Source organism: Bidens hawaiensis, unplaced genomic scaffold (assembly GCF_021521415.1).
Source record: "Bidens hawaiensis isolate Kalapana, Puna unplaced genomic scaffold, B.hawaiensis_p1.1 tig00022698_1, whole genome shotgun sequence".
Classification (NCBI taxonomy): Eukaryota; Viridiplantae; Streptophyta; class Magnoliopsida; order Asterales; family Asteraceae; genus Bidens; species Bidens hawaiensis.
In genome coordinates, this window is record NW_027493550.1 from 117,285 (window position 1) to 131,595 (window position 14,311).

The window sequence follows — 14,311 nt, forward strand, 5'->3', positions numbered from 1 at the left end:
TTGCACTTGACCCCTCTATGCCCTTTCCACTCAGTCTCTTGTAGGCATGCTATCTAAACTTTATGTATTTTAAGCACATCTACCAATTCTAGATACTTATTATTTAGTGTTCATACATTCCAAGAAGCCAAACGCAATATATGCTCCCTATCTTTACCCTTACCTACACCCCTTGTTTCAGGACATGGTCTCAAGTAATGATCATGTTTCCTACGGTCTATGATTGTATCTAATCACACAAACACAAACAATAGAACACTCAATCTATATATGTAAAACCACGCATTGCAAGTCAAAGAACACCCTGCCACACACAAAAAGCACCACAACTACTCACCCAAAAGTACTCAACAAAAGCTTAATATATGTTAATAAATTATTATTTAGGATTAATACTAAATTTTAGTATACAAGATAGTATTTTGAATACAACTCTATTTATAATAAAACTTATACTAGGGGTTTTGAGAAATAGATATTTATAACAAATGAACATTTTTGTTGAGTTAATGAACGTACACTACAAGAATATGAGCTTATCCCGACAACACCTATACCAACAACATGATGTCGTCCGGTATATCCAACCCTATTTGTCGAGATAGAAAATCCCAAATTTCTTGACTGGTCAATACACATGTCAATTGTTAATACGCGAGAGAGTGTTTGACTAAACCAAACCTTTGACTCGAAACCTTTTCCCGACGACTTTTTGTCGGAATAGATTTTTTATATTTTATTTTTCCTTTTCTTTAAAATCATCGTAAATTAGAAATAAAAAATAAAAAATTAACTACCCAATCCCAACGACTTGTTGTCGAGATAGAGTTTTTTTATTTTATTTTCCATTTTCTTTAAAATCATCTTAAATAAGAAATAAATAATAAAAAGTAACTAACCAATCCCCGACGACATGCCATCTGTATAGATTGTTTATATTTTATTTTTCCTTTCTTTAAAAGCATGTTGAATAAGAAATAAAGAATAAACAATTAACTACCAATCCCGACGGCATGTCGTCGGGATAGAGTGTTTTTATTTTCCTTCCTTTAAAATCATGTTAAATAAGAAATAAATTATAAAAAAATAACTAACCAATCCCGAAGACGTTGTCGGGATAGAGTGTTTATTTTATTTTCCTTTCCATTATATCATCTTAAATTAGAAACAAATAATAAAAAATTAAAAAACATTTGAAAAAAATTGAAAACGTTTCCCGACACACATGTCGTCGGGATAATATAATATTTACTTGTTTTTACCATCAATGTATGTATGTATAATGTACGTAACTTATATAACCATAAATAAAAATTAAAAAGAAAATGATAAATGACTTGTCCCGTCGGTATCTTGTATTTGTTCAAAATGTTTGAGGACATACATAGTCTTAACATACATAGATGGTTACATACATACATATATAGATGGTTAGATACGTACATATAAACATACATACATACATGCATGCATGCATACATACATGGTTACATACATACATACATATATACATAGATGGTTACATACATACATGGTTACTTACACTTCATACATAGATGGTTACATGCATACATACATACATACATACGTAGCGTACGTATGTACATACGACACACATGTATTGTTTTTGTTCATTATATTTTCATTGCACATTATTAATTTGTAATTTTTGCAGGAATGGCAGATGTGGCCCGGGCACACTGGGGAGAACCTAATCAACCACCTCGCAAGAACCCACGTAAGGTCCCCTCAAGTTACTAGTCATGTAAGTTATTTGTTTCAGTTAAATACGTTATATCTTAAAGTTGACTATATTTTTAATTTGCTAACCTTTTAATATGTGCATTATTGTAGCAACCCCCAAAGTTACTAGTGGGAGGGGATGCAATAAAAAACTAATGAAGAAGTTTGAACAAAACGGCAACCAGCCCTTGCATATTCAAGTTGTCTTCATTGGTGAACATGTCAGGTTTGTTGGAGATAATCAATCTGATTTTATAAGGTTCATGTCGACCCAAATTTGGAGCGAGTTTCCTATGTACTATCGTGGTTGGATAGAGTTCCTTCAAAGTATAAATATGAATTATGGGATGCATTATATGTAAGTATATTATAGAATGTTATATTTGTAATATATTGTTATATGTTTTCTAATTACTTTTTCTGACAGCATTATTTTGATCTTGCTTCGCACACTATAGAAAAATATCACTGGACTAAAGTTGAGGCTACAATCAACCGTGAATGTCAAAGGGCTTATAAGGAACGAAAACTGAGTTGAAGACTCATTATGACTTCATACATGGGGGTGAAAATCCCAAACTAGCTAAACTCTGTCCTCCAAGTGACTTTGACGAGGATCGTTGGATTGAAGTGATTGATAAGCTCTTCTCAAATAAGAAATACTAACCAATGTGAAGCAAATAAGAGAAACCGACAAAAACACAAATATGTGAGTTGCACGGGAGTCAATCTTACACACAAAAGCGTTGGGTGCAGGTAAGAAAAATGTAACTATTATACAAAGACATACTAATTTAATCTCATGCTGAAAGGGTTAGTAGTAATTTTTTCAATACATATAGACCTCAAACAATCCTGCAAGTTATGTTGAGGGTTTTGCGAAAACCCATACAAAGGGTGTCGAATGGGTCAACGAAGCGGCACGATTAGACTATGTAAGTGATTCGGACCTAATTGTATTTATTTTGGTCAAAATTACCCATTTCAACCAAAACTAACATATTTTTGTTATTTAAAGTGTGTTCGGGCTTAAAAGAGCACAACACACTTTAAATAACTCAAAATATGGGATTTTTGGTTCAAATGGGTCATATTATCCATTTCAACCAAAACTTATGTATTTTGGTTATCTAAAGTGTGTTCGGGCCTAAAAGAACACAACACACTTTAAATAACTCAAAATATGGAATTTTTGGTTCAAATGGGTCAAAATTTACCATTTCAATACTTATATATTTTGGTCAACTAAAGTGTGTTCGGACCAAAATGATCATAACACACTTTAAATGACTCAAAATATGGGGGTTTTGGTTCAAATGGCCAAAATTACCCATTTCAACCAACATGAGCATATTTATGTTTATTATTTTAGGAACGACTTAGAGCGGAAAGACGAAGAATTCTAGATTTAACGGATGATGACAACTATTGCGATTCAGAAGTTTTTCGAAATGTTTTTGGTGAATCACGCGGGCATCAACGGGGAATTGGACATATTGCAAGAAGGGCAGCACCACCTGTTGTACCTCAATTTGGCTCTTCCTCTGGATCATGACAACATGATTGGCAAGAAAGTTTAAAAGCCGAACTCCAACAACAACGACAAAGTCAGATGCAAGAAATGTTTGCAAAAATGTCACAAGAGTTTGACAAAATACTTGAAGATGCCAAGAAACAATGGAATCAACATCAACCTTATGAATCCGATGATGAAAGTGATGATTAAACAAGGGCAATGGCATTTTAGTTGTGTTTCATTTGGATAATCTTTTGTGCATTTTGAACAATTTGGCGGGTTTAATGTCGTATGTTGATGTAGGATAATTTAAGTTTATGAATGGTGTATTTTGGATTTTGATTTTGGTGTTATGGATTTATTTGACAAAAAGGTAACAATCCAGAAAACAACGAAAAATGCAGCAGAATCCTACTGAATGAATTTGAACTCTATCCTGACAACATGTTGTCGGTATAGATAAATGAATAAAATAATTTTAAGTTTATACCGACAACATTTTGTCGGTATAATTATAATAATATAATATTTGTTACCTTATACTGACGACATATGACGACATATTGTCGGTATAGAACTTAAAATTATTTTATTCATTTATCTATGCCGACGACATGTTGTCGAGATAGAATTTAAATATTATTTTCTCCATTTATCTATACCAACTAGATGTTGTCGGTATAGATAAAGAAAAAAAATAATATTTAAACTCTATCACGACAACATGTCGTCGGTATAGATAAATAAATATTATATTATTATAATTATAAAATGTTATTTATGTTTCTATTAAAGAATAAAACATTTTCTTAAAAATGTTTTTGTAATATTTATCCTGACGATATGTAGTGGGGAAAGATTTTACGTTATTTTTGGGGAAGAAGCTATACCGACAATATGCTGTCGGGACAAGTATTTTAGATCTCTACCAACAATATGTTGTCGGGAAAAGTTCAGAAATTGTCGTCTTTGACAACAGGGAACAATTGTTGTAGCGGTGTCAGTTATTCTAGATAAATAAAATTCTTATAAAAGTTAAATGAGTTAAAATGGTAAATAAATTATTAATAACACAAGAGATAAAACTGAAATTAAGAAAAATATATTATTTTAAGATCACTTGTGTAAATGTGAGATGTTTGAAAAACAATATAAAATCTATTAAAAAAATATAGATTGGGTTCCATCGACTTGTGTAAATTTTGGTCAAAGTTGATGGCTACTGAGAAAACGAATCTTTTGAAAAAAGATGAAAAAGAAAAGATTCAACTTAATAGAAGATGGGGTTTTTCATATATTCATATCAGAAATAGTATTATTTAAGTGTTTTTACATGTATCCGAGGAATGCTTTAGGTCAAACTGTCAAAGTTGATGGGCTTACTTCTCCTTTGTATCGGTCTATAAATACCAGAGTGTTTATGCACATTTCATTGCAACGAAATCATATATATTTCCCTCAAAAATTAACTAACTATGTCGTCCACTCTTCAGGTTGAGGTCCCTTCTAAATATCCTGCTGACAAAGTTTTTAAAACTTTCAGTGATTTTGATACCATCGCACCTAAGGTTAAGCCTGAAGTTTTCAAATCCATTGAGACGGTAGAAGGAAATGGAGATGTCGGAACAATAAAGATCTTCACATTTGGTGATGGTAAGAAACCATGATCTTAGAAAATAAATATTTTTTATTTTCTCACGAATCATACCATAAAATATGTATATTCTTAAACTAAACTAATAGCTATTCTCGTTTTTTATTTACTATAGCTGTACCGTTCACAACTGGAAAATATAAGGTTGATGCCTTAGATGCAAGCAATCATAGCTTTAGCTACTCGTTCATTGAAGGTGACATCTTGATGGGTATATTGAACTCAATTAGCTATACTGTTAAAGTTGTGCTTTCTTCAGATGGAGGAAGCGTGTTTCAGCAAACTGTTACTTATAATTACAAAGGCGATGAGAAATTACCTGAAGAGGTTCTTAAGAAAGAGAAAGAAACACACGAGGAAACCTACAAGGCGATTGAGGCTTATGCCATTGCTCATGCTTAAACATTTTTAAAGATCTCAATCTACGTATTTTTCTTTATATTTTTCAGTATGATTTGAAATAATGGATAAGGTTCAAGTTAAATAATAGTTGTACCATGCTTCAATTTGATGTGATAATAAATGATGATTGAGTGACTCTAAAATAATCTACAGTAGAAACTCGATAAATTAATACTTGATTATTTAATAAACTCTTTAAGATAATATTTGTTGCCGGTCCCGACTTGGGGATAGGGTGCTAAATTAATAATTCGCTAAAATTATAAGATAATACATTTTTGATAATTTCTTTAGACCCCATATAAAATATAAATTAATAATTCCTTATATATAACATATTACATGAATGATTTATGAAGGTTTCTTGAAAAATGACTCAATTGTCTTTTGTTTTTTGTTGAAATCAATTTCCCCTTGAATCTCGTCTCTAATTTTCCTTAGCATGGTAAGAACTTCTGGTGTTGTTTTCTCATAGCTCAACAAGAAATTGTTCAATATGATTGCCGCTTTAATAGCTTCGTTTCGCGAAGGGGGCTCCATTATAGAACTTTCATCATCTTCTTCATCAATATCCTCTTTATTAAGTCCAATAACGCTTTGTTTGTGTTAACCTATTTTGATCTTGTATTTATATAGAAAATATTTTTAATGTCCATAAAGTGATACATTGAGCACAAGAAGCATAATAAGATGAGAGATTAAAGGTTTCTTTCAAATTGGGCCGTTCATTTGATATACATGCATTGTATACAATAATTAAGTGGAAGCTTGAAAGGTGTTTGTAAACTAAGTATTCTACTATAAATTAATAAAATATTAATTAATATATAAATTAATAATTATTAATTTATCGATTAATTAATAACTCTTTTAATTAATAAATTTTGATGGTCTCAAATGTATCATTTTATAGAGCTTCTAATGTATAGTGAGTTTTCAACTTATGTAATACTTATTCTTGGTAGATGTGTCGAATGTGATTAAATCTCATTTATTTTTGAAAGTGGTTGTCTTTTATAAAAAGTAATTTTTGCTATTCTCATCCCTCTATTCTAATAAAATTAAATGAACTGAACAAGTATCAACCGTAGAATGCCTAAAAATTTTAAGTTCTAGTCTATGAAGACCGAATTTGGCCCACAAAAACACGGTTATCTAAACCCTAAGTCATCCTCTGTTTTCATTAGCATTATGTTTTTTTTCAATGATTCTTGCAATACTCATTTGATTCCGATATGAGAAATTTCTTATTGATTACTATGTAGGCTTTTCATCTATTGGATACATCAGCTCTTTTATGTTATTAACAAGCACTACTACAGAGCATATAGGTTAGAAGCGGTTCAATTTTTACCTTTAAAGCGGTTTTACTATAAAACCGCTTCAAAGTCTATGCGCTTGAATATTAGAAGCGGTCCGTCGGATGAACCACTTTAAACTTAACAAATTAGAAGCACAAAAAAGATTGTTATCAGGGACTGAAAAATCATTCTCTAATGTTCTTCAATCAGTGCCTAATGATTATCGAAGACTGATTTGCTAGTCTCTAGCCAGAGACCGATACCTGGTCCTAGATAGTAATTTTAGTAACTAAACATCAGTCCCCATTGTATGATACCAACATGGACTAATGATTGGTCTCTAATACATAAAAATTCAGTCCTCAATTTGTCACCCTGTACCACACCATTCAGTCCCTAAAACATAACTTGGTGACTGCAAATACTATAAAAAACAGTCTTCTAAGCATGTCTATTTTTGTCTCTAATACATGTAACTAGGTTCAAGATTCCATTTCAAATCAGTCTTCAGTAAACTGTTTTAAGGACTGAGAATTAGTACCCGATAACACTCAACTTCAGTCACTAATAGGCTTCTTTTGGTCTTTAATATTTATTGTAGTCTCTTGTACTAAAATATTACAACCTCCAACACAAATTTAGGAACTACAGTTCAGTCTTGTAAACCACATAGATTTTGTCTCATGCACAGCAATTGTAAAGATGTATAATTTATGGATTCTAAAACACAGATGAACAAGCAGAAACAAGATAATATAATATTTCTTGGTCATTGTCTCCGTGTTCTTATTGTTGTAAGCTATCATGCTCTTCTCGTTTTCCAGCATCTTGAGTTTCGTCATCTTTGGCTAAACACAAACCAAACCCAGCATCATCAAAAGCTATATACAAATTAAACAATCTAGCACAACACTCACTAGTATACTTTTTTTTAATAAAAGAGCACTTACATCATCAATATGTTTCTTGTCAAGCTTCCGTTCTTTGATTTGTTGAAGAACTTGTAGTGTGTGACCACTCTACAAATTTAAACAATATATTAAGATCTTTTATTATTTAGTGCGCCTATGTAAATATTATTGATGAATTCTGGTCTAATTAACATACGATGAGACAAGTGAAATAGCAAATATGGATTCTATTGATGATCATGTTATAAGTGTGTAGACAAACAAACCTTATTAGCACAATCAAAGCTGATGGAGCCTTAGTATTCCACCCACACGTCTTCATCCTTAGCTTGATGACACTAGTGCTAAAAATGACACAACCGATACTAATACACTAAAAATCAGCATTAGTGAATAGTCAAAATTTCAATGATATAAGAAACAACCTTAATTCACATATATACACAATTACCTCCTGATAAATGGAGGCTTGCAGGTTGGCATTTCAATAGCTAGGCATCTAACATTCGATGCGTCAGCAGAGCTAAAGAGAAAATAAGCTACTCTGGTACAATGTATGCAAGCCCGGTTACTTTCTAACAAACAAAAAGAGCAGAATCCATTGAAATGAAACCGTTAAGAATGGTTGAAGAAAAGATTAGAGGGGCATAAGCTAAGATATAAAAATCTGGAGAAATAACATTTACATAGAGAACATCAAATTTTGGATAAAGAATATCAGAAAAACTACTCACAATTCGAGCTCTAGTTTTATATATACAGCTCCAAACGAGTATATTTGAGCTTGGACTCCGCTCGGTTACACTCCCCAAAATGTGGCATCAGTACTACATACTTGTTCGAACATCATCTACTAGTAAATGCCACTATTAAGCATATGGGCTTCAATATAACAAAGTCTTTAATAAAAATCAAAATTATATTCGTGATTTATATAATCTAATGTGAACCATCAGTCAAAGTTCTTAGTTATGTCAATGTCACAATAATCTTAATATTATATGCATTAACGTCAACTTTTTTTTTCATACACCACATAGTTTCTTTACTTTTTTCATCTTATATTTACTTTAGTTAAACAGGCATCACACAGTTCCAATTTCATAAGATAATGATGCAGCATGTGCATATTAAAGAAGTGGAGCGTAAAACATCAGGCAACAAAAAATTTTAATCAATTAAGAAGAAAGTAACCTAAGAATCAATATAATCTAGTACCATTGTTGTCTGTTGTGGCCTTCGTGTTCTAAAAAATCAATAAACATTAACTATGCATAAATGTCCATCAAAATGTCATAACCTAGCAAACTATTGTTGCATGTTCATGCATGGCTATTACATTTTTTTATGAGATATGAAGCTAGATACGAACATAGAAAAGAAAACGCACATTCAACATTAGGCAAAAATAGGTCCAACTAACTAAAAAAATAATTTGAACTAGATCTGTGAGTATGTTCATCTTTGAGATTCTCCACAATCTGGTAGTTAAGAAAAGCCGATCACAAAATGAAAATATTTTGCCTTTTAGGTCAGAATCAATTCGTGTAAAAAAAATTAAAGAATAAAAGCAGCATAGAACAGTAACGAACGACAACCAACAAGTGAGACTAACTAATTAATCCATTAACAAGCGAGGAATCTATATGAACTACATCTACTATGCGTTTGGTTTGGCATATCTGAATCATTGAGAACAAGAACAACAAAACTCACACATTGACAAAGTCCACCGCATCAAAGTTCTTGAGAGGGAGAGAGAGAGAGAGAGCGATTTTAGGAGGTCATGGGTCAATTTTGGGTGGGGGGGGGGGGGGGGGTGGATGGTTTACGTTTGAAAACTGGCCGGGAGGGAAATCCAAAATTTGGAGGAGGCGGAAGGCTGATTCGTGTTTAGGAGTTGGGGGAAAGTAATATTTAGGTGGGAAGTGTTACAAGAATAATTCTTTTTTTTTTTGAACGGTGACTTTCCTTTTTTCTTTAGGTCCTTACACTCTTTAAATTGAAGAGTCTCATTATTTTAACCGGGTCTACGTTGGCTTCAAAGTTCGGCTTGGGCATTCCTTAGGAAACCATGACGCTAGCTGCCACCTAACAGTGGGTGTGCCATCACAAGAACATAACTCTCTGGTGTAACACACGATGAGATGAAAACTCGGGTGGGCTCGGGATTCAAACTGACAACCTCACAAGTCCTAGCTCAAATCCTTCTTTACCATAACCGAAAAAAATGACACAGGTGGGGATCGAAATATGAATAAAACTTGGGTTTCACTAGAGAACTTAAGCCTTCCTACCACTAGGCCACAAGTGGTGGATTATTGTAAGAGTAATTATTAAATTTTTAACAAATTTAAAATATAAATATTTCCATGTAAATATAATTTACAAAACATAAATAGACTTATATCAAATAAAAAATTCTACTTTTATACAAATATAAATTATCTTTCTTTATTAAGTCATTGTTAGTTTATTATATCTCTAATAAGTCATTATTTGTCATGTATTTACTATGTTTGGCCATGATCCACTAGAGATGAGATCGGTACCGTGTCAGTCCTGACTCATCCTGGTCCTAAAAATCGCAAATTTTTAATACTACGGGTACCGAAATCTTTGGTTTGGTATTGGTACCGCCCCGGTACCGGTACCAAAGGTAAAAAATTTGGGAAATACTAGTACCGGTCCCGATACCGAAACTCAAAACATTGGCACCGATTTAGTACCGGGAATACCAAATCGATATCGATTTCGGTACTCGTACCGGTACTGTACCGAATTTGCCCATCCCTATGATGCACCATCAACAAAGCAACAACCCTACTTACGTAATATTAGTTATGTTATATTTCGATGTGTTAGGTCTAAAGAGTTAGACTCAATGATGGGCTTTATTTGTTCGCAGTGGTTCTTAATTGGCTAGATTATAAATTATAGTGGATAACTGGATAATAACCGAACATCGTCATATGTCTAAATGACCATCATTGGCCCTAATAGCCATAATACACCCTAGCTGACCAAGGGGTTACCCAACCCCATCCTGAATGACCATATTAGCCGCAATAAACCCTAATTGACTAGTAGTAACCCAAACCCACCCTAAATTATCATCAGTGAACCTAATTGACCATTGTTAGCTATAGTTGTTTACCATTAACCAATATTAACACCAATAACGAGAGTTAACCGAAAAAACCGAACCCAACCGAACTTATAGATTTTAATTTTTTTATAACTTTATATAACTTATAAAAAAAATTATAAAGTGTAAACCAAATATGTTAGTTCAAATATATAATAATCATTAAGTTGCCGAAATTCTTTATTTTAGATTTTTTTATGAGGCAAATATTTCATGCTCAAATGGAAAAAATTGAATATAATAATTATTGGAGACTAAATATCAGTCCTGGTTCTTTCTTTCGTTTGCAAAACTCAAGGGAAACTAAATATCGATATCCTGTAAAACTGAAAAAAAAATGTTAAAACTAATTTTCAGCCCTTAAGACTTTTCATCAAGGTAAAATTTGTGTAACATGACTGGAGACTGAAATTTAGTCACTGATCATTTTCAATACCAAATGTCGTTTAAGAATAAATATTAGTCCCTAAGTCGGCCCATTTTGAAAGTATTAGAGACTAGAATCCAGATTATAATACATTCCCTATAAATTAGGGCCAGAAGAATAGTCTAAAAAAATTTACTTCATTTTTCATTATAGATACAATGTATTTGAGACTTGAAATTTAGTGGCCACTAAATTTCATTCGATAAGGCTACATCGTGCACATGTATTTGCGACTGAAATTTAGTCTCAAATAAGGTACTTAAATATTAGCGGCTGATTATTAGTACTTAGAATATGTTGTGTAATAATCAGTCCCTAATACTACAAACAACTGAAAAATCAGTCTCAAATGCTAGATATTGAAGACTGAAATATTAGTCCCATATACTTTAATCCATACTGGTCACTTTTTTTGTAGTGATTTTTGGAGAAACCGCTTCAAACTCATGCGAATTTGGAATTTGAAACAGCAAAATACCTCTAAGTTAACGGCTATTTACTCTCAAAACCTTTTCAAATCAACTTTCATTATTACTCTCAATCCAATATCCGTCCAAGCTTTCAATACCCACATTTATAACTAATGAGGTATGAAAAACTTTGATTTTGACTAAATATTCATAGCTTTTACTCATTATTTTTGTTTATAAATTGTTTATCTTATCTAAAAATAGTGTTTTTATTTAATTTTTAGTTGTTTTAAGTCTTTGTGTGTGTGTGTATATTATATGTTTGTATATATATACATATATATTATGTATGTGTGCGATGCGATGCGGTTCGGTGTGGTTTTATGCTAAAACTTAACCCAAAAATAAAATATGTGGTTTTTTTTTAATTTTTCAAAACCGTTCGGTTATTATGGTTATAATGGTTGATCGAGGAGGTTTTCTCAGGATTTTTTTAGTTCAGTTTAGTGTTGGTTTTTTAATTCCGGTGTATATACATATGTATGTGTTTATATATATATATATAGGGGAGGGATATTTTGAGAACCATGTTGAGTTTTAAGAACTTAAGAACTCAATTATTTGCCACACATTTAATTAAATGGATTGGAATATGTGGTTGAGATTAAATCTGACCAAAAAGTCAAAGTAGGAGAGAGAATAAATATGTAAGTGATTACACAAACTTTTACGTCTGTTACACATGTGTAAAAAATCGACTCGGTGCGTAAAATATTATGTAATTTTTTTACGTATATGTAACCTACATATATTACGCATGTGTAAAAAAAATTTTGAAAAAAAAAATCGTTACGTTGAGTTCTTTCGAGTTCTTAAAACTCAAAAGGGTTCTCATTTGAAATCTCCCCTATATATATATATATATATATATATATATATTAGTTACTCATATTATATGCATTCGTATAGGATAACCCTTAAGAGTATGTACTCGTCCAAAATTTATCTAATAGAGATAAATTTTGGATTGTCCCCTTTTGGTACTGCTTATTGATATTATATCTCATTTAGGATATGCATACATTTTTACAGGTTGACTATTTAAGAAAAAATCAACAGTTATTTCCTCCTACTCTTTGGAGTTTGCTTTTTATATGAATACTTGGGGAGTTAAGGGGAAATGATGCCGATTTTTATTTAAATAGTCAACTTGTTAAAATGTATACATACGAGATATAATTTTCAAAAAGTGGGTTAGGATCCGCCGCCTTAGAGCACCGATTTACACCATATACATATATTTATTTGTTATTTTCTTTTCAGATGGATCATAAAGACTAGATGTATGGCATTCCAACTACTAGCAGAACATATGTAAATGGTGTTCAAGGTTTTCTTAAGGTTGCCATAGATAATCAAGTGAAAGTTGGAGATGAAATGATTTGATGTCCTTGTAGGGATAGTCAAAACCACATAAGATTTGATAATATCAATGAAATTGAGTTTCATTTGATGACTCGTGGTTTTAAGCCTAGATACACTTGTTGATCAATGCATGGCGAGTCACTTGGTGATCGTGGCATGTCATCAAATTAGGGAATCACGATAAACGTAATTCAACAAATGATGACAATGGGGATTTAAATGACACCAACGAAAATTTAAACGACATGTTTAACAATTTAGAGACTGATGCTGGTGATGATGAACTAGACAAATTAAAACATTTTTTTGATGATTCAGAGAAACCATTGTATATCGGTTGATTGAAATTTTCCAAACTTAGTGTTGTGTTGAGATTGTTTAACATACAAACTATACATGGATTGAGTGATACAAGTTTCACGGATCTATTATGAGTAGCGTTTGATTTGAAACTTTAATGACTATATAATAAATATGGAATGGATATAGTGGAGCATATTTAAGGAATGTTGAATGTTGTTGCCTTAAAAGTAAATGATTGTACCAAAAATGACAAGTATTGATGTAAGGCCCCGTACCCGGCAGCCCTACAGTTGGACGTGCTGGATTTACTCATTAACATAGTTCTAAAATCAAAGTTAATTAAAACCATTTGCGGAATGTAAAAGTCAACCATTCATATAACTCATCGGGTACATGTCTTAAACAAAATAACAAAGTCATTACAATTAAACATAAACGACACGTAAATTTTCTTTCTCTCAATGCCAGTCTTCACTTTATTGCCACGTGTCTCCCCTCAAGCAACCTGTCTCATTCTATTCACCTGCGTACATACTAAAAGTCAGCTACGCTGAGTGATTTCTAGTTAATCAGTTAACATACAATACATTCATATACATACCCGAAGATACGTATTACATACTTTACTTACTAATCTTTCTTCCATACACACTTACATACATACATTCGTACATACTGTCTTTCATAAGTTCCTGTGGTATACCGTAACCTACTCTATCTTGACCATCTCATATATTATTAGGGTCTGGTCCCTTCTGTCACAGATATTATTAGGGTCTGCCCCATTCTGTCATAGATATTATTAGGGTCTGCTCCCTTCTTTCTTAGATATTATTAGGGTCTAGTCCCTTCTGTCTCAGATATTATTAGGGTCTGTTTCCTTCTGTCACAGATGTTTTTACGATCTGCTCCCTCTGTCTCGAATAACCATACAACAATGTAAATATACATGTCTCGTCAACCATCCATACATTCGTTACCATACGTTCGTTACCATACATTCGTTATCATACGTTTGTTACCATACATTCGTTATCATAAGTTTGTACATACTATACATATCTTCCAGTT

The 14,311-nt window shown here is 32.2% G+C and overlaps 1 protein-coding gene across 1 annotated transcript; it reads left to right on the forward strand.

The window, feature by feature from the left end:
* The first annotated feature begins 4,727 nt into the window (after positions 1–4,727).
* Positions 4,728–5,319, forward strand: LOC143566142 (root allergen protein-like). Its single transcript, XM_077052914.1, has 2 exons — positions 4,728–4,912; positions 5,029–5,319. The coding sequence occupies exons 1-2, from the start codon at positions 4,735–4,737 to the stop codon at positions 5,313–5,315; spliced, it is 465 nt and encodes a 154-aa protein (XP_076909029.1). The 5' UTR covers positions 4,728–4,734; the 3' UTR covers positions 5,316–5,319.
* The last annotated feature ends 8,992 nt before the right edge of the window (positions 5,320–14,311 follow it).

Bases quoted from the DNA above. Each gene is read 5' to 3' on its own strand.
- LOC143566142 (XM_077052914.1), top strand. From the start codon at position 4,735: ATGTCGTCCACTCTTCAGGTTGAGGTCCCTTCTAAATATCCTGCTGAC. The intron at 4,913-5,028 runs GTAAGAAACCAT...TATTTACTATAG, and splicing joins GATCTTCACATTTGGTGATG to CTGTACCGTTCACAACTGGA.